Below are 20,753 nucleotides of genomic sequence, written 5' to 3' on the forward strand. Positions count from 1 at the left end.
ATCAGAAATGCTATGACAAAATTCTTCACTTCAAACACTGATTTTATAAAAAAATATTTGCCCCTTCGATGCGAATATTTTCATAACAGTAAATATCCCAAACTTACTTCATAAAATTAAATTTTAAACATGTTTTTCGTTATTTTTTTTGGAAAAAAAGTGCTGCAAAGGATTTGACAGTAATGCAAATGATTCTACAACGGGGCAAATACACCATATTTCTCAAAAAAAGAACTAAAAAAAAACTACAAATTTTGTAATGATTGTGGCAAGCTGGAAATTCTGTCAAATGTGTATTCAAATGACACAGTACTAACACCAACATTCCAAAGCGTCCTTTTAACTTTTTTCAAGTGCACTTAAAGTCGGGAAATAAGACTTCAGCATTTTTGGAAATCCATTGTGCTACAGCGTGAACACTGACGCTTCAATGCAAATTTGGGCGGTCCGCAAAAGTCGGATCTTCAACGTATCGTGCTGAAATTTACTGCAGAGTTGCGGCTAAATGGCGTACGGATAGAGTTTAAATATGAATGGATAAACTTATATTTTTCAAGAAAAAAAAAAAACAAGAACCTCTTTTGGGCAGTCGACAGCGCCATTTCACGGTCGACGCTGACGGTGCCCGTTGACTTCGAGACGATTTCGACAGATGCATCGAAGGCCTGATTTAGGTTTCGATAGCAGACGATCCAGAGGACGTCTTTCGATGTCTAAATTTGGATTGAAGCATTAGTGAACACGCACACATTAAAGTGTGGTACCAACTTAGCGAAAACAGTGTTGAACAAAACAAAATTATGTGTTGTACAATGCAGCACACTTGCCCAACACTGTTGCCCATGGTTTGCAGACATCTTCTTCAAAAGTGCACAGCTCTGAAACAAAGAGAGGAATCAAGCTGGAGAGATGGCGTTTTGTTAAACGCAACGTTTTCTGGGCTTAAAGTAATGTGCCCTGACAAAATAATCTTGCCAAGGAACCTCGCAGTCATGATAGGCATCATTTAAAAAATAGCTTCAAGTTTGCTAACACTAAATAATTATTTTAAGAAATAATGTTAGAACTAGCTAATGTTGGATGTACCATCCCACATTACCTAGGAGCTAGTATCCAATGTACTATCCAATATTAGGTATGATGTACTATTCACTGCACACATTGGATAGGTAGTTTAACTTTTAAATTGGAGTTCCAATAATCAAACTAAACCAAGCTGCTTGAATTTCCCATGTCTTTTTCACAAAGTAATATTTTATTATCAGTACCTCTTTCTAACAAAAACTCAATATGCAAACTGTAACATTTGACCGCACTTAGAAGAATCGCAAATGCAGTCAAAAGTCATGCAACTACAATTGCCTGCATTTGCAAGCTACATTTTGGAGGTATTGGCCGAGAAAAGAAATGGTGCATAATTCATAAAGGAAGTCTTGCCAAAAGAGGAGAGTTCAATGAGGAATATAGTTATCCGAAAACAAAAATGTGAAATATAGAAACACATTAAAACGAACACAAGTTAAAAAGTGTAGGTGTATGACTATGTTGCACTTGTCACTGAATATTACTTTTCAAATATTCAAATATGATCACTAAATGTTAAGTGAGCACATATAGTTTAAGAAACCACAGCCAGACATCCCCGTAGGTGAGACTGACGAGTTTCCCATCCCTTGGAGATGCTTTCAGAAGGTTGAGTTGTGCAAGTGGTTAGGAATAGGCGCCAGTGTATTGCTTTCTCTACCATGTGCAACTCCTGCTGAAATTGCATTGGGTGTCACAGAGGTATTTTTCTTTCGCACAATCCGCAGAACATAGTTACTGTCGCATATCTCCATCAGCGTGAGCAAAAAAAAATCTCGTCGGTGAGTAGTGAACAAAAAAGCATGATTTTTTATTATTCTGTTTGTTGTTTTTGTGAGTTATTGAATTATTGAGAATCGACTATATTTTCAGTTTTATAATATTAAAAAGCTAAAATACTTTGAACGTTAAAAGCATGATGTGAACCGAATGAAATAGCAAACACCATTTCCAAAATATAATATTCGAACACCAATAAAATTACAAACAAAACTTAACCACTACAAATTCCTGGAAAGCGCTTGCGTTTTCAGCAGTACTGTGCCTCTATTAATCAATTTCTATTCATAACCTATCAACGTCTTTGTGGTTTTGATGGGTATTCTCATCTTGTAGAAGCAGCAATATTTGGCTGTCACCTTTCCGAAAATGACCTCTGCAGGTTTGAGAATCCAATTTACAAGAACAAATGTTGTACTAGATACAAGCTACCTTTTGTAAGAAACATTATTTTGACACTGCTATACTAACTTCGTATTAAGTTTTCTCCTTAGTGATGCAGTGCCAATTTATTACTGCCACCTTCAGAAAAAATATACCCTTAGAGTTGCAACAGTGCAAGCCGCTGCTGCAGAAACTACCTAATTAAAATTTAGTTATATCATGTTAAAAAATCAAAATATGTCAACTGTGAATCAACTTCAAGTTGCAAAGTGGCACAAGCTCCGGGATTCTAAATATATATTCAGTAACATCCATCCACGCATGCTTACTGTCTGGCAGGCACGCTCCAGTGGTGATCTCGATGTCATCCAGCATGATTCCAGATTGTTGTCTGACCGACTCAGCTGAGACTGCTTCAAACACAGGCTGCCAAAAAAATGTGTCAAACAGACATATCCTTCGTGAAGAAAGGATAATATCCCATGGGTCATTCTTAAAAACATGCTAAAGACTATGATTATAATGCAATTAAATGCAAAGGTGCAAGCGAGCTGGACAAGAATGACGAAAATTTTCGTCATGCTAAAGACGTTGTAGCTATCCTTACTGGCTGTCTTGAAAGTCAATTGCCCCTATTCAAACCCAGTTATAAATTAAGTTGGTGCTCATGATCCAGAACTCGTTACTGCGACCTTCAGACGTATGTCATTGATCTTACTGCAAAATTGTGATTTGGAGCGATTTTATGGAGCACCTGAAAATGAATTCCGGAGCACTTTGGATAACATAAACCTGAAATTTGCAGCCCTTTTGGGGACCTAAATATCGCTTTCCAAATAACTTTTGAGCATGCAGTTATAAAATATTATAACCACCTAAATTTACTAAAGAGCATTTTAAGGTTTAAAAATCTTCAACCAAGTTTTTTTAGTAGAGAGTAAATCCATTTGATATTACTGGTCTCCAAGGCTTCTCTGCGAAAAAAATTATCTTTCGCAAAAATTCAATGTGAGTGATTACTTAACAGATATTCCTCATATAAAAAGACTCTCAATGCAACTTCCTGTATATAGTTTATTTTGAACACAGAAGAGCCTATCAAAGGCCCGTCCCTTATGCCTGCCAGCTTTGTTGTGCTCTCGGAAAGGCTTGTGTTTGCCCTGAAAGGAGTACTTGCCCCGTTTCACAGCACATGCTTTAGGTGTCCTTCACTTTGCCGCTGCTCAGGTTGCATGTGGCTATGATAGGTGGCGCAAGTCGCCACCTAGTTTGGTCAGGCACGCCATTTGGCGCTATAGGGCAGATTTCCACCAGAATGGCGCAGAAGATTGCCTCTGGCGGAAAATGGCACATTTGATGCAGGAATAGAATTACTGATAGGTGGATGTGATAATTCTCCAGGCACCGATGCCACCACGAATGACTGAGTGGAGATTAGATCATCGGAAAGTCGCAATTAATAAAAACGTGTACATCCAGCTCGATTGTTCGACAACGAGAAAAACTTGTACTACATCCAGTTTAACAAAGAGAAGTCTTCAACTCCCACCAGGATCCAGACCACACCTTCCACTATTTTTCCCCCGGTTTCCGACGGTGGCTCAAGGTGTTCCATTGAGATATGGGATCAAAACAACCTCCCATCTGCACTCTAGGCGCCTACTGTCAAGAAACTTTGAGTATAGCTAACCGTTTGTCATGCTGAAATTTTTTCAAATGTGCAACACAATTGCCGAGCAAACGGCCATACATTTTTTTTTTTTATTTAGAAACGTAACCACTGCCTCGTTTCTTTTTCTTAACAGCACTGGAACATTTTAAACGTATTCAAGTTAAGGGGAATATTCCCTGGAGTTTGAGGACTACCTCGCCCGCGTCCTAGTTTCTTAGGCATAATAAACACCCCTAAACACTAATTTTTCTCTGACGCCGAAGTTCGACAAAAAGAATACTGAAACTGCGGAGAAAAAAACTCTGAAAAAACACTCCGATTTTGAGGAGGAAAAAAGAACCAAGTCTCAAAAAAATATTTAAAACTAGGCTACACAGAAAGTGCAATCACGCTTTAAATAAAATATTTCTGACAAAATTTGCTTCTTATTTTGTTATACCTGATTTGCCCCTCAGGATTTCTCAAATCTAATAATGCAAAATCTAGCCTTATCTACACAGAGCTATCAACAATTGTCTATTTTCACCTTTTTGAAAGCAACTGATTAAATCTTTGTTTCACCATAATAATTCGTTGTGCTATTAAATCGTGAGCTGTTGGTATTTTCTGGTTTAGAAAAACGTTTATACCCCCAAATCAAATGGAATACCAACCAAAAACTATTTTTTCCTCTTAAAAATGCTGTAAGCAGCACCGGCAGGCCGATATCCAATTGTTTTACTCAATGACTCTCTTATACAACGTTTCTCCTTAAGTCACAACCCAGCCGACGCCACGAGCCGATTGGACCGATCCAATGTTGACAAAAGCACGAGTCACCGGCCCTTTCCCGAACGTGATTGCCTCTGCGAGGATAGAACGTGCATGCAGAGACACGACGAGCAGAGTGTCGGTGCACTTCTGATTGGTCCCCTTAACCCGCAGCGTCGACTGCGTCCGGATTTCGGCTGGAACAAAGTACAGGGAGCCCGCAATGCCACTCACCATCCAATTGTTGCGGGAGGAGACGGTGACCGAACGAACGTTCCACCACGAGGACTGCCTCGTGCGCACCGACGCGATGGGGTCGCGTAACACAGTCTCCGCTGTGTATCTGTAACACGACCAAACGCACACCAATGTTACCCTTTTGGAGGTGCCGGTTCGCACATCATCTGCACTCGCACTGCTTGTGACTGCTTTCACCGAAATAGCACGCTGGCGCCACCTGCTGGATACACTTCCAACCTGCGTATATTGCTTTTGCAGCATTTGCAAAAACAATCTTATGCACTACCCACGAACAAAAAGAGGAAATACAATCGTGTTCCAGGAATAACCCCTTGATGATGACAGTGCGACAGCTTGTAAGCAGTCACAATTTGTTGCAACGCAGTGAGTCGCACTCAAATGCGAAGGCAGAAAACAATCTTAGGGGGCAACTCCGCTTAATTCGTTTTTAAACAACGCTGTCCTCTTTAGTATTAACTAACAAGGCACAATATCGAATACTACGACCTAGCTCCATTTAAACCCTTCTTAAACGGTTCGGCAACGTTTGAAACTCAAGAAGCGGTCGCCGTCGATTGACGTGGATCCGGCGTGACGGCGACCTTTCCGGACGAGACGCTGCAGAACAGTTTCAAGTTTGCTGCATAATGATTCGCCTCAACGACGTGAATTACGACGCTAATCGTGACAGTGAAGGCACCTCAGATTGCTACAGTTATTGCAGACATGTGTGTATTGAAACTCAAGGTATGGTTATGTGCAGAAGCGGGTAATAGGCGCGGAAATACGGTACCGAGGAAATAGATATCCGTGACCCAAGGTCACGCGACACAGTCGCGTGGTATCACGTCCCGGGGTCAAGTCCTGGTATCACGCAATACCGTGACATCAAGTGACTTTACGTCACGTGACTTCGATTTCCTAGGCTCACCAAGAAAACGCACGGACAAACCGACAAATAATTGGAATCAGAAGGCGCCATTAAAAAAAACATGTTCCATGCATTATACATGGTTTAAAACAAGTTTACCCTTACTTGTAGACATTGAGGTCGCTTGCCTCGCCAAAGCCCTTCCACCAGAAGGTCAGGCACGATGCAGTGGTGGGTCGACGGCTCTCCAAGCTTACCCTAGATGCAGTGTGAACCGATCCTCCCATAATCATCGTGGTGTTCAAATACAGCACACGCCCTGCATAGGAACATCAAAATGCAAATCGGCATGTCATCGTACAGAAACAACGCCATGCTCACCACACCCGTAATCTTTACTGGTAGATTGCCCGTGATTTTCAAAGATGTCCCCAGTAAAAATTACGTTCCTTACAGGCATTTCCTCATGAAAGGAATATTTATAAGGGTCACAGCTTTCTTACAGGTAAAATGCCTTGTGTCGTATGAATAAAACAGTCATATTACTGACCTGTGGATTACTCCTAAATGTTTAGACCTTGGTGTTTTATTCTGAAATGATCTTATGCACTCAAGCGCCCTTATGACAAACTAATCAAGACTAACAAAAGGTTTTTGTGGAAGGAGACGCATCATATTTCTAGTTTTTTTGTGAGGCATCGAACATGCGGAGCCCGTAGTGGTTCTTCTGCATGAGCTACAAGCTTACTCTCGATAACGATCAAATTACATACATGCATACAGTTCATTCTGGAAAACAACGCTGTCTTGTGGGATGTGGCTAAAGACGATAAATGCCCGGCAAGGACACACTACCCTTTCAACTACAGCACAACCACAACGCATACAGGGGAAACTCGAATACACCGTAAAGCAGATGCCAACACCACCAAAACAGGAGAGAGTTCAAAGCAATATATAGTTCCCATTTTCCGAAAGTCAGACTCAAATGCGCATAGTAGTGTTCTTCGCACTAGCACAAGGCGGGTATTTCCATTTCAAACGAAAATAATATATATTTCATACTTTTGTAGCAGGATGTCACTGTAAAACTGTCTTACATAACGAGTTTGATTGAGTAGGTATTATACCTCAACATCTAGCGTGCGGTCCTCATAGCTTGATTTGAAAGTACGACTTTCTGAGCTCTAGATATGACTTCAGGAAATCAGGCGATAACAATTTTGTTCTACGGACTTCCTTCCTGGAGGACGCTAAAAGCATTTTTTTCTATATTTTGGAGCTTAGGATAGCGAGCAACGGCTCAAGTGCCGTCAAACTCTAAAGTAGCCTAGTTATTGGCAGAAATCGAGACCATACATACCCTTCTGAGACTTAAGTGTGTGGTCCGTGGTCCCCAGACGAGAAGCCTCCGTAACGCGCCATTCCCTGGCACCGCGGCCAATTGATACCAGGGTGCAGGGGCTGAATGGCTCGAAAGTGCACTTTTCTGCAAAAACAGTTGTGCCATAAATTGTTGCTGCCGCCACGCTGATTCTCGAAGAAATGCGTTAGCCTTTCGCGTAGCGGTCATATACTGGAAAGCATAGCTAATGCAGCCTCTCAGCACTTTTCCGCGGGGTGAACATTCCGAAAACCCACTCCTCCTTGGCGCAAGCTGATCATGTCAAATCGCGTTGTGTGTATGTTTATAAAACCTGAAGTTAGTCTGCCGCGACGGGCGACTTGCCTCCCTGCTGCAGATAAGAAATTTAGCCAGTATAATACAACCGCTAGCCTGGGGCTTTCAACGTGGACCACGCAGTAGTGATACACCTCCGCACGCCGGTACGATGCTCATCCAGATAGAAATGGGCTGGGGATTGGGGACTAGCCCGGGACTCCTGGGCTATGCAGCGGCAGCTTTCGCTCCACGTGCTCCGAGCTGGTGTGCGCTAGCCCGCTCGGTCACGGATCCCCTGCAAGCGCTTAACATGTGCATAAAGGACGGCAGTTACACAGGATTGGCTTGTTCTAGAGAGCGACGGCGTGACGTAACATTAAGCAGCCGAGGTGCGTCGGGAGACAGCGGGGCCTCTTGGGCCGCCGGCAAGGCGTCACGAGGTACCGTGAACGGGTGGCCCAAGGTAGGTTGATATTTTGTACCGAGCCGTCCGCAGACTGTCGCCATGAAGCGACGTGATTGCGGAGGGGGGGGGGGGGGGGGGGGGGGCGTGGTGGGCTACCACACGCCCCAGTGACACACCCGCCGTCCACCACTGCGTGGCGTCAAAATTGGCAAAGGGGGACGTCGTCGGTGGTCTTCAGTTGCAACGTGTTACGGAATGGCGTCGCTCCCTATAACAAGCCAATCCAGCGAGGCCTCCGTTGTTATGGGTGCTATCGCCAAGCCTTTCGGAATATGCACCCTGCCGCCATCTGTCGGCATTTAAAGTAATAAGGCTTGGCACCATCTTGTGGCGACGTTGCGACTCTATAAATGTGTACTCCGAACCAGTCCGAGGTCAGCGCATGTACTAAGGTACTAATGCTGACGCATTAATGAAAAAACATGGGTATGAAAAATTTTACTTTCCATTCACCGAGGGTCATTGGTGGATACACAACATAATTCTCCCTTAGCCGCTTTCCCTAACTGGTCCTTTGTCTCTTCAAACAAAGTAGAGACAAAAATAGTCATATCCAGGACGAATCAAAACAATCTGTTTTGTCCTCAACAAAATATTAGGGGTGCACTCTTGGTCATTCTGAGCGGACACCATGCACCTTTGCGTCTCTGGCTCGGTACGCACTCAATGAACCAGGCGGTACGGATCTGGTATAAACTTACTTCAATTAGGCATAAGGTGGTCATGCAAGCAATGAATGTGATATGAGATATTAGCTTCTGAATACCAAATACGGTTACCAAGAGCTACTGAAATATGGGTTACTGCGCAGGCGAGCTGGTGAGCAATCATAGTGAAACAAAACTTGAGACTAGGGACAAAACGGGGCAACATGACAACGTTCCCGTTTTTGCCCTTTGTCTTGGTAATAGTGAAAAAAAAAGTTTTTTTTTCACTATTACCAAGGGCTTTATTTGAGTTTACCTATACACATTAGTGGTGTGCAAATATTCGAATGTTCAAATAGTGGTCTCTAAGAATACGTTGTTCAATATACACTTCAAGACGAATTGCTTTATTCATACTTTATGAAATGTTGAACGTCGCAGGTTAGCCACGTTGATCGCGCTTCTTACCCAGCACTGGTGCTTCGTAGAGAAGCGCACCTCGCTTCTGTGAGTGTTTCCCTTCCATATCGTACCAGTGCTCGGGAAGAAGCGCATTCAACGGCTCTAAAACGCTTCGGTCAACACTTCCAAAAGTACAAACATTGCTGCCACGTGCTTTGGGGTAAATCACACCTTCAAAGCAGTATGGCGCACGCGCGAGACAGGTGTATTTCAAAAGAAACGGAAACTTTCGGAATGTTCATATCTACATTATGGTAATTTAAAAAATAAGTTAAAATGGCTATTAATCAGGTATGGCCATGCAGGGACGTTCATAAAGATTGTATTATTGGCACTCCAAATTAAAAAAAAAGGGGAACAAGACTGGTATCAACACAAATGAGCCCCCATCTAGTTTGGACACAGTGCAAACATTTTGTGTTGTTCGCAACTCCAACGCCTTATTGATGGCGGGGCAGTAGTTTCAAGAGAGCGGAAGAGACGGGGATAGATTTCCTTATAATTCTCATGTGCCTGTTCGCAGACGCCGGTTAGTGTACTGAAATTAATAAATATGTCTACAAATACGAAGCGGTCAGCGCGGAAGCGCGTTCCAGGTGAAGGATATGTTGACATGCGCAAAGAAAAAAGAAAAAACGAGCATGGCAATTTTTATAAGTTGCGGAAACCTCGCAGGACTATAGGAAGCATTAAGGAGGGCGAGCACGTTTAGATCACCGGCCACGTCGTTTCGTGCGGCAAAAGAATTTTGAGAGTGATAAAGATATCGTGGTGTTTGTGTTGAGCCCGGCTAAATGCAGAGGGTGACCTTCGAGCCAAACTCGCAACTCGCTTCACACCGTCAAGGTTTTAGTGCATTTGGTGCATGGGATCAACGTGCGCCATAATTACTATTGGACAGTCTAAGTACGGCGTGAAGGAGGCTGCCGGACGGTGCGGCACCACAACCGGAAGCTTGTGCTGCACCTTAGGAGTGTGATTTTCGGCGCGTGCCAAAAGCGTTCTCGCGCCCACGCTGGCCTCCGGTAATCATACGTTAAAACTGCCGGTGAACGCCATTGACGTGTTTGGGAGTCTTATTTATCGCTCTATGAAAAAGAAGTATTAGAATATACACTACGCGTATGTACCGTGCTATTAGCAGCGTCGCGCCCCATGTCAACAAAACGGCGCGTTAGAAGCACTCGTCACAAACGGCTGGCTAGCGCAGACGTGCTTAAATGTCTGCAATAATTTTTTTTGTTGCCTTTGCAAGTTACTTGAAAGAAAATAAGCGTAGTCTGTTTTTCAGAAGTGCTAGGAAAAAAATGTCACGTTTCTTTTCACGGATTTCAACGCGCAAGACTCGAACCCGTTCTCGACCTCTATCGCTTGACACGCGGTTGCGCGATCAGTTATCACCTATTTTTGCGAAAGAATAGACTTTTCGTAGATCATTTGCAAGACGTTGCGCTTCTAGCAGGCAGGAGCTTTTTCTTTCTCGTTGAGCACATACTGCACTGGCCATCGCAGGACCTGAAATACCCACTGTATCGGGATCTACGAAAAGTCTCCAATGAAATCAGACGTCCCGTTCCCGTCGTTCAGCGCTGTTCCGAGGCGGAACACAATTCCTCTTTTGACACACTCGTTTCAGGTACAAAGTGTGCCGAGGGGGACACTTTGTACCTGATATCCTAATCTAGGCACAGTACTTTCTGAAGCTACAGTAAACCATGTAATTATATTAAAATTAAGTCAGCTTAGAAAAAAACAAGTTGAAGCTTGCGAACAACATTCACGATTTCAGGTAAGTTTTCGTTTAATTATGTGGCAGTAGCGAAAGGTTTAGAGAAACTCTTAAACATTCGATTAGAAAATATTCTTCCTAAACCACTATTTGCTTTGAAATTGCTTCGAACGCAAATTCCACTGTTCACACGCGCCTAATATGCAAGCCCTATTTGCACAAATATAAAGCGTGTTTGTCTCTTTCAAAGTTACGTTTTTGAAAACACACCTTGTGTTACTTTCAGAGTATAGCTCAGCCACGACGCGCGAATCGGGAGAAATCATCCCTCCGACCAGTGGTGCAGCCAGAACTTACTTTAGCGGGGGGGAGGGGTAGGGGGTGGCTAAGGTGCTTATGACTTCGATTGCGAAGGGGGGGAGAGAGGGTCAAAGTCCATATTTATATTATAAAGTCGGTTGAATATGACGGGGGGGGGGGGGGGGGGGGCTGAAGCCCCATAACCCCCCCCCCCCCTTTTTCCCTGGATACGCCGGTGCCTCCGTCTGAATGCAGAAGATTGGGTGAAAAAAGAAACGGAAGTGCGGGAAAGAAAGTTATTAGTCCTTAAGCCACGAAGATGGCGAAACTAAAATTTTTAGCAGCCTTCTCTGTCATTTTCATAGTTTACAACACACGCGGCTGCAAAAACGGCAGAAACATCACGCGACTAGCCAGCTTGAGCACCACTTTAGCGCTGTAATTGGGATCCCACATCCTGCAGCAGAAATGGCACCCCCCTCCCTCCCCCAGGTTGCGGTCATCTTGCCTGTCTGCCATATTAGTGACTAACATGACGTCAAGATGGCTGCTCCCGTAGGTGGGCAAGATCAGATTGGCCAGATCACGGTCAGCTCTTGTTGAATCTCACTCGAATCGATCGGAGTTGCTCCGACCGATTGTATCGCGCAACAATACAAATAGAGCAACTGGATGCGGGCGGGTTTTCGAATGCCAAAGTACAGAATCTTTACCCTAGAGCAGAATTACTAGAACAATTCAATTCGAAAACTGCCATGCAGCCTGCTTTTGAAAGAGTGGCTCCGATCCGTACTCGAAAACCGAATTAAAGGCGATCGCAACGCCGCCATTTCTCCCGTGGCAGTCACACTGGGAACTGCAAGGCTGCACGTGTTGATTCATGTAGAGCCCCACAAGAACCAGTCAAACCATCTCGCTGTGCCATTTCCCAGTATCTAAATAAATCAACTATCAAGATTGACTCAACCGTAAAGGACAGCGCTGTTATCAAATTTAGTTTGGTCTCGGTGGACGCGAACTCTCCGGGATTCAAGGGTGAGTCTCCCAACATTGTTTTAGTAACGTTGCCCTAGAGTGAGATCGAGTCAATTTTGGAACACGGCCCGGCTGACCATGGTCTCGCCAATCGGATTGGGCGCACCTCTGGGCACTGCAATCTTACCGTCACGTTATCACTAATATGGCGAACGGACAACATGGCGGCCAATGGGGGTGCCGTTTTTGGCTGCTGGTTTACCGCTATAAGTTTACTCAAACTCATTGGACGCGCCGCATGGGGGCGCGGGGCACCGGCCAGTTGAAGCCAGGCCAAGTCAAGACACAAGCCAAGCCAAGACCGGTGGTCATGCTTACGCAATCATGAAACACAAGGCAGAGGGAACGTGGCAATGATTATGCATCGCTTCCAGCAGTCTTTGTTCTGCCCGTGCATTGTTTAATTTGTGCTCAAGAGCGTTCTGACATTCGCGCGTTGCTGCTTTCGATTCGTGCGTTTCGTAAACCAACCGACTTCACACAGTTCACCGTGGTTCAAGAGGAGCAACTTGCAGACCAAAAGCTCACCTTGAAGAAAATAAACTATGGGACCAACCAGTGGCGTCACTAGAGGTGGGGGCGGGAGGGGGCGGACCGCCCCGGGTGCAGCGCTCAGGGGGTTGCTGGTGGGCATTCATAGGGGTTCGGGCATTGCGTCGGGCAACGAACTGGGGAGATGGTGGGGAGGGGAGAGGACGGCGTGTTGCGGCGAGGAATGAGCGGGGGGTCGGGGAGAGCATTGCCTTGAGTGCCACTGACGCTAGTGACGCTACTGATACCAGCACATCTGTGAAGTTGAGACAGCGAGTACGAGCTGAGCAGTGACGAGGAGTGCAGTCAGAACCTTTACACTACTACTACTACTATACACTATTTTTCCGATTCTTGTCCCTTTTCACTCATGCTATGCCCTCGAGTGCAGTAACTTTACGTTCGTATTATAATATTAATACGGCCGTTTCTTTTTCTTTTCGAGCACAGCTCTTAGGCGCCCGTTTTCGCCTTGAGCGGCGTCGGCGTAACCGGAGGGTGCATTATGGGACGGAGATGTTTCAGCGCGGTGCAGAAACGTCACAGTGACGTTTTGGTGGAAGTCACGTGCCGAAACGTCCCCGTGAGGTCCACCAAAACGTCGTTTGACTTTTCGGCACCTTGCCGAAACGTCGCGTGAGGACGCGCGTTTCGCGCGTGAAAGGAGGAGAAAGGGAGGAGTAGAGGGTACGGATGAGGAAGAGGGGCATACCCTCCCCTCAGTATCCTCCCCTCCTCCTCTCCAAGAGCTGCGCTCTAAATTGGCGTTGCGGAAAGTTGTAAACATCTTTCACTTCTTTGTGGCCTTTAAACCCTTCCCTCACATTATATTTGTGGTTGCGTTGTATTCGTGGTCACGTTATATACGTGCAGATATGGTATTACGTCTATATCGATATAGCAGTAGTAGTAAGACAGGAACATTTCAATTACAGTAATGCTACAGCAAAGGTCAATGGCTGTAGGAAAAGGTACGGCAAAAAAGTTATATGAATTACAAAATAACCGGTTAGGCAAAAATTATACGAATTGGTTTTAAATGTGATAAAATGGACTTTGTGGACGTCGACCAGAAATGTGTCTAGAATTTCTACAGCTCTTTCTGAGCAGGTTAATCAGGAAACCTTTACGCGGTACAAGACGGTGCAAAATGCTTTCACATTTCAATAACAATCTGCGCAGCGATTTTGACAAAAATACTTTTGAGAATGTTGTTGACTCGACTTCATGTCTGACATATTTAAATATTCATGCACTCTTAACTGATCATCGAGAAAAATACAAATCAATGCCTCACATCATGGAACATATATCTGCGAGAAAAGAACAATAATTTAGCAGCCAACATGTCAGCCTATCAGTGTACGCGCTGGTCGTTGTGACCCAGTGCATTGCCTAGGCAACGACATGGAGACAGGCCCCCCCTGCATTGGAGTGAAAGAAGTGCAGCCACTGTGATGTCATTGCTCTGGAATGAGACGCAGCTCGCAGGTAGCGGCGTTGACTTCACGTGACCAGGGAGGAATTTGATGCGCAGCCGCTGACTTCCCAAGGCAATTTCTACGAGGTTCAAGGACGTGATATAAATTTACCAAAGGGCGGTAGTAGCACGGATAATGATTCATTGGCTGTGCATGTGGTGAACTTTACTGAACATGTGCTGCTTTGGTGAGTTCGAGGCAAAGCACAGTCCTCTGGATCCCCATGCGCAGGGTTAGAATTTCGTTCAAAGTTCCCGCAATTTCACGGAGGCTTAATGGGGAAGGCGTTGTGTAACTGAGATTCTGGTTGCGCGTCAAGAAGATCCTTATGTGATCGAAATTAATCATCCGTCCTCCGCTGGGGCGCGCCAGATGTCCTCCGTTAGTTTGGCCGGTGATGTGTGTGTCTAGAGTAGCATTGTGAGAAACCTTCAAAGAGTTCTTAAACAAGAAGTGGTTCGTGTTTCAAACTCAATGGTAGAAGCTGTCCTTGGATGGCAGCAATGCATGATCCGTTGGAAATCACAGCGGTCACCGCCACCGGCTGCGTTAGAGCAAATTACAGAGAGAGCAAACGGCTTATCGATTATTTTGTCATGCTCCCAGGTCTACTTTACTCCGAATACTTTCTGATCGTATCGTCCTACAATCCCTTGACTTTATTAAGGTCAACCAGTTTTCTGAGAACCCCCGACTTTCTGAGCCGGCAGGCATCCCAATAGTGTAGAAAGGTACTCACCGCGCGCCATGCAGCGTCCTTCGGTAACCCGCAGGTCATCCACAGCAATCAGACCTTTGTGAACTCTAGCCGTCAGGGAAAACTGCAATAGGATAAAAAAGTAAACACTGCTGGCACATGCAATTTCAAATAATCCGTTATCTAGAATACAGACGGCTTACAATAACATTAAAGATCGCGGTTTACATATATTTCGTGGCTTTTATCTATTCAAGGCAATAATGAAACAGTATATACAATACGCACTAGAGCCGTAGCGCTTCTGCTAGTGATGTGCAAATGTTCGAGATTACGAATAATATACTACTTCGGTATTCGCTTCGAAAGGGACTTCGATATTTATATTTCTCGAAGTGTTGATCGCGGCAGCTTAGCCCCACTCAGCCATTTTGCATTTCGAAGGCGACGAGGTTAGGAGCTGCTGCTGCTCCGCGTGCTTTTAGTCACCCCTGAAAAAGGAACCGAAATGGTTCTCCAGCGTCGGGTTTCCTATCAAGATTTGGTTGGAGCTATTGTTTGGAGTTACCTTCTTACCAACCACCGGTGCAATGCGGAGAACCAACACCCGTGGAAGCGAGGTCAGCGGGTGTTGCTTTTCTGCAGTGTAGTGGTGCGTGGTAGGACGCGCACACAACGAAGTACCCTGACGCGATCAACACTTAGGAGGGCCGGCTTCACGCAGGGCAACGTTCCCAACAATTTTGGTGTTGTTGGCGAGCTGTTCCCTAGCCTTCCCTTGGTCCTGGCGCTGCGACACTAGTCGATCCGATCGTGTCCGCCTCGGAACGGACGAGCAACTCGGGCAACTCAGACGTTCGAAGTGGCAGCAGATTAGAAACACATTATTTTTGGGTGATACCCTATTGGCGGTAATGACGACAACAAGAGACCTGGTACTGCTTTAAAATGTGTTGTTTTGGGGAATAAACCATTTAAATAAATGTGTTAGTACTCTAAATGTTATCTAAAGTTATAAAAGCACGTTTGAAGAGCGTAACTGTACTTAAAAATATTGCAAGAAAATTATAATTTAACGGTGATAATGATGGCCAATCGTAGCATTTGCACCTGCGTGCTAACGCGGGCATTCCGCTTTGCTGGCGTTGCGATGTCGAGTTAATGGAAGAAATTGTTCTGTCTGAAGAGGGGCCTTAGAAAAGTGTGAATTTCGCAATTGCATGCTAGGAAAGCACGCTTTCAAAGCGGGATGCTTTCAAAGCACCTGCTCTATTTAAAAAGTAACTTAAACTTTGATAATATTGATACCAACATTGCGCCAAAGTTCTAAAAATTAAATTGCTGTTATGCAGGAGTACATGCTAGGCACAAATCCACTGACAACTGGCGTTCATCATTAGTAATACTTTTTCTTCAGAATACGGGATTGAAGAAAACGTATTTGCATAATAGCAAAAACTGTAAATCCACTCAATTGGCTGTAGCTGGAAACCCCTTCAGGTTTAATTTTTTTTTAAATATCCGTGTTTTACTTGACTCCTGAGGCATCCTTCTTACTGAGGTTGCAATCCAGAAATATAGCTAGAATAAAATTAGCTTATAAATGGACAAGTGGAAGCTTGGGAACAACCCTTCAAATTTTTAGCTGTTTTTTAACGCATGGCGGAACAGTGGTGAAATGCTTAGAGAAGCTCTTCGATACACAAAAAAAACAATACAACATTTACGGGTGGAAAAAATCATAAGACTGCAGGCGAGTTGGTGAATATTAACCATGTTGAATTAACCTGAGACAGAGGTAGAGAAAAAACATCAAAACGTAGAAGGGACAGAAAATAGACAGGACGACGTCTCAAACTCAGCTAACTCATTTATTTTGTCCACCTCCTTATACAGTCTAAATCTCAAGGTCCTCTTCACCAACACAAAAGGACGAAGTTATACAAATCAAGCGCCATAGCCTTCATTACACAATGCAATAACGTTGTTGCCTTATCGCGTCGACCTGTAAACGTTGTCAATGTTATTGCATTGTGTGATGAAGGCTGTGGCGCTTGATCTATATAACTTCGTCCTTTTGTTTTGGTGGAGATGGCCTTGAGATTGAGACTATATAAGGAGGTGGACTAAATAAATAAGTTAGCCAAGTTTGAGACGTCGTCCTGTCTATTTTCTGTCCCTTCTACGTTTTGATGTTTCTTCTCTACCCCAGTCTCAGGTTAATTCAACATGATTTATGGGTGACTGACGTAGACATACTGTTCTTTCAATATTCGATTAGAACGATTTCGGCCAAAACCACTATTTGCTTTGAACTCAAGATCAAAATTCAAACATAACGAGTTTCTGCCTTTTAATTATTTTATTGTTTCTTTCATACATGTTTGTTTTAAAACTTCATTCCTTTCTATACACTTTGTATATTAGTATATTGTGTAGGGACAGTCTCTATATACCATATATTTCGTATAAATCCTTCGTATTTCTGCATTTTGTTTGAATATTTTTATTTCTGTGTATTTGCTTTTGCATGTACATTTTATGTCTAGAGGACACTCCGTGCACCACACATAAACCTTACAGCTGGCTGTGAGCAATGTGGTAAAAGTGAAGAATTATTATTATTATGAATATAGTTTTCAACACGGTATGGTCATTTTGATTAACACAGATGCAAAGGTTATCTTGGAACCTTGCAGTAGTATTTGAACTTAGTTGTGACTGCCATTAGCTGTTTTTTTTTCTGAGCTCAGGGATGAAATTACCAGTTTACTAGTATGTGGCAGTTAGTCAACCACACTGAGGACATGGTCTGCATGCATATTATAAGTTAAAGGGGTATTTAGCTTCCCAAATGTTTTCAAAGTGCGTAAGAAGTGTTCGTCTTCTTTCAAACACATTTTGTCTATGCACTAAAAAACTTTCCTCGGGGCAATTACATACCAGTAAAGTTAAACTGTTTAACCTTAGACTACTTAAATTAATAGCGATCAACTTTTGCACTAGACCTAAAGCCTGGTTAAGGCTTTGGGGTAAACTGGTGCTTGACAAAAAATCTCAGTACTCGAGCTTCTCATCACGATCGGCTTTTACCTTCATAGGCTTGCCAGGCGAGACAAATTCCATCTGCTCGTGAACCCAATGGTGGTGCGCTCCAGGGTTGTCAGCATTTTGGATAAGAGAAGCCTTCGAACTGGAGATTTCAATACTACAGTAAAGAGAATGAAACAGCAAATTTGAGAAGGCACTTCAAAATACCATTTGTGTCGTTTTTGCTTAGTACAGTCTCGAGGTTGAGTTATGCCTACTCATTGTCACTTCTCATTAGAGTTCAAGCTTCTGTGTGAAATAATAGTGCAGGTCTCTGCCAAGGTGTGCTGTAAATAATATTTTTACTTGCAAACAAGGAACTGGGTGCGTACTATGTAGCGGGTGCACACCATGTCTAAGGAAAAGTGTTTTTTATGCTCAGTTTGTTGTTACATAACCTAGAATTCAAAAGTTTGGTATCGAATTTGATGAATAAAATACACAGGGGCATGCAATGCTGAAACGACCACAAAAACGAATTGTATAGATAAATAGTAACCAAATGCACGTAAAATGTTGCGCTCAACCAACGCGCGGGATGAAACATGCAAAACAAATCTGGCAGCCGCTGCCATGCAAGTAATTTCTGTTGTATACGTATCTGTGCTTTCAGGTGGTGAAACATTAGAACGTTGCTACTTGGAGCTTCCTTCACTTTTTCTTTCTGCTGAACACGTTCGAGCAGAGCCATTTTTTCACTACCTTCGTTCAAACATTTCCAGGACCACAAAAAGCAAATTCAACTCGTCTCAATCATTCTGATGAGCCCGTGCAATGAACAGCGTGGCTGGCATTCAACATGTGTGCATTACGATTTGCTACGCTTAATTACAAATGATTTGGATTGTTTGGGAAGTGTTGCACGTGCGACGCACTGTGTAGTCTTCGGGTTTCTCAGAATCACCGAGACCGGTTCAAATTTATTTGGGACCAGTTACGGCGTGAGATTACGTGGACAGGTACCCAAGCAGCACATATTTTGGCCTAGCAATGGCCAATAGCTGGGGATGGTTTCGTGGCCAGTGGCCAAAGAGCGGTCATTCATTGGCCAATGCTTGGCCGATGGCTGATGGCCAGTGGCTATTGGCCAACGGCCAGACAGAGGCCAGTCATCGGCCAATCTCAGGCCACTGTCTGGCCTGTGGTCAAAAGACCATTGCCAGGCGTTGGCCAATGCTTGGCCAACTCTGTGCGTTTCGTCATTTGGGAAAGCAGCTGCGTGCCAACAGCTGCTTTCTCTTCCATTTGCCTTCTCCAATGCGTGCTAAGTAAGCGCGTCAGGCTATGGACAGCACAGACCGTGGCTCAATTTCTCCTGTGGTGATTGGTAAATCAGGCTACTTATGATCAAATAACAAATATTATGACCAACTTATTTATACAGTTTTCATGCCTACCTGTGCATTTCCCCATAGCGGCAGTGTGTGCTTTATGTTGCCGTGACTTGTGTGTAACAGATCTTCGTTACATTCCAGCTAACGCTTTTCACGCGAAATCCAAACCATAAAAGCAATATGTTAAAAGAAATGTCTGCAAGTTTGGTCCTTCTTTCAAACACCTTTAAATTCGGTATCTCTATAGGGTGGGGGTGCGGTTAGTTCGGGTGGTGCCTAAGGCAAAGTTTTGTATGAAAAAAGATTACGCCACCCTATTATCTTTTTGTGAGGCTCCGCACGCTTTCCTTCAGCTGAACCGGGATACAAGGCCTTTTGCTGAATTTCCTGGGTCACCAAGAGGGAGAACGTGTGCTGTCCTGACCTTTCCGCTCGCCCTTGTTTCATGCGCTCTTCCTGTGCCACCTGTTTATACTCTTTTCTTCTTTGCCCTTTCGACCCCTTTTTTCTGCACTCTTTCTTACACAGCGGGCTCTCGCTCCTGCATGCTGCGTCCATATATCAGTAATCAGCGCACTCAGCTTCCTGGCCGGTGAATGTAACTCGACCCCCGGCAGTGGTTGCCATCTTATCTCAAGATTGTTTAACGGTTACGTACTCGCCGACCTACGCATTTCCCGCTTATGCGGCTCCTTATGTTGGCCTATTCTATAAAGCTGCAGCTTCGTAAACAAAGGGTTCGAGTAAGTGTAACAACTGATTCTTGGTACGGGCCAATGAGTGCAACAAGAAAGCAACGCTGCGCACTTTATTTGACACGTTTACGTAAGTGGTGGACTTGGGTCTCTCAGACTCGCGCAAAGCAAAGTTTTTTTTGTGTTTTTTTCGTTTGTTTGTTTTGTTACGAGATGCGTTTTTTTGCGGGCGGTCGCTTCGGAGGCAAGCACAAAACTACGAGCGGCATTCTCACTCTCACTTGCAGAGTAGTGTTTTTTTTTTAAACGAAACCGAAAAATAAAACAATGGCAGTGCACTCACGTTCCCTGCGAGTCTCCGAGCGTCAGGTACCACAAGGAGAAGCACATGAACCCTTGCCACTCTTCCGGGTGTTCGGGGCTTTCCAGCGTTGCCATGGCAAAGTCAGGGCCGGTGTTCTCGGCGAAGATGAAATGGCCTGAAACGAATGCCATTTTATAAACACCTTTTCGGTTTGCCACCGACCCCCAACAACAGGGTTCACATATTGGGCATCAGTTATCTCTGCGTTTAGCGTCCTATCCCACAAACACATCAAAAGTGGTTTCGAAGTGGCAACAAACGACGTCGCAGAAGTTGGCGTGTCATGTTCGCGGACGTCGCGGTCCTGGCGGTCGGTGCTGGAACTCCTGGGGGAAAGTGCAAACGAACGCGAGTGTCGCTGTCGTCGCGTCCCAACTCCTGCTTTCCCAAGCTTCCGTGGACTGCAAATCTGGAGTTAGACCTGCAGCTTGTCAGGTGTCTGCCGCATCCACAACCGGCGCTGTGACACCACCAGGGAT

General features: G+C 44.4%; 1 protein-coding gene across 1 annotated transcript in view; it reads right to left on the minus strand.

The window, feature by feature from the left end:
* LOC8033077 (MAM and LDL-receptor class A domain-containing protein 2) overlaps window positions 1-20,753 on the minus strand; it is a 217,299-nt gene that overhangs the window by 105,296 nt on the left and 91,250 nt on the right. Inside the window, exons 24-31 of the mRNA XM_040210498.3 lie at window positions 20,254-20,389; window positions 17,885-17,999; window positions 14,834-14,915; window positions 7,144-7,269; window positions 5,946-6,099; window positions 4,904-5,012; window positions 2,577-2,673; window positions 828-878 (exon numbers count right to left, since the gene is read on the minus strand). Of these exons, the coding sequence (XP_040066432.1) occupies window positions 828-878; window positions 2,577-2,673; window positions 4,904-5,012; window positions 5,946-6,099; window positions 7,144-7,269; window positions 14,834-14,915; window positions 17,885-17,999; window positions 20,254-20,389 (870 nt within the window). The remainder of the gene's footprint in view (window positions 1-827; window positions 879-2,576; window positions 2,674-4,903; window positions 5,013-5,945; window positions 6,100-7,143; window positions 7,270-14,833; window positions 14,916-17,884; window positions 18,000-20,253; window positions 20,390-20,753) is intronic.

Source organism: Ixodes scapularis, unplaced genomic scaffold (genome assembly GCF_016920785.2).
Source record: "Ixodes scapularis isolate PalLabHiFi unplaced genomic scaffold, ASM1692078v2 PGA_scaffold6__148_contigs__length_123643588, whole genome shotgun sequence".
Lineage (NCBI taxonomy): Eukaryota > Metazoa > Arthropoda > Arachnida > Ixodida > Ixodidae > Ixodes > Ixodes scapularis.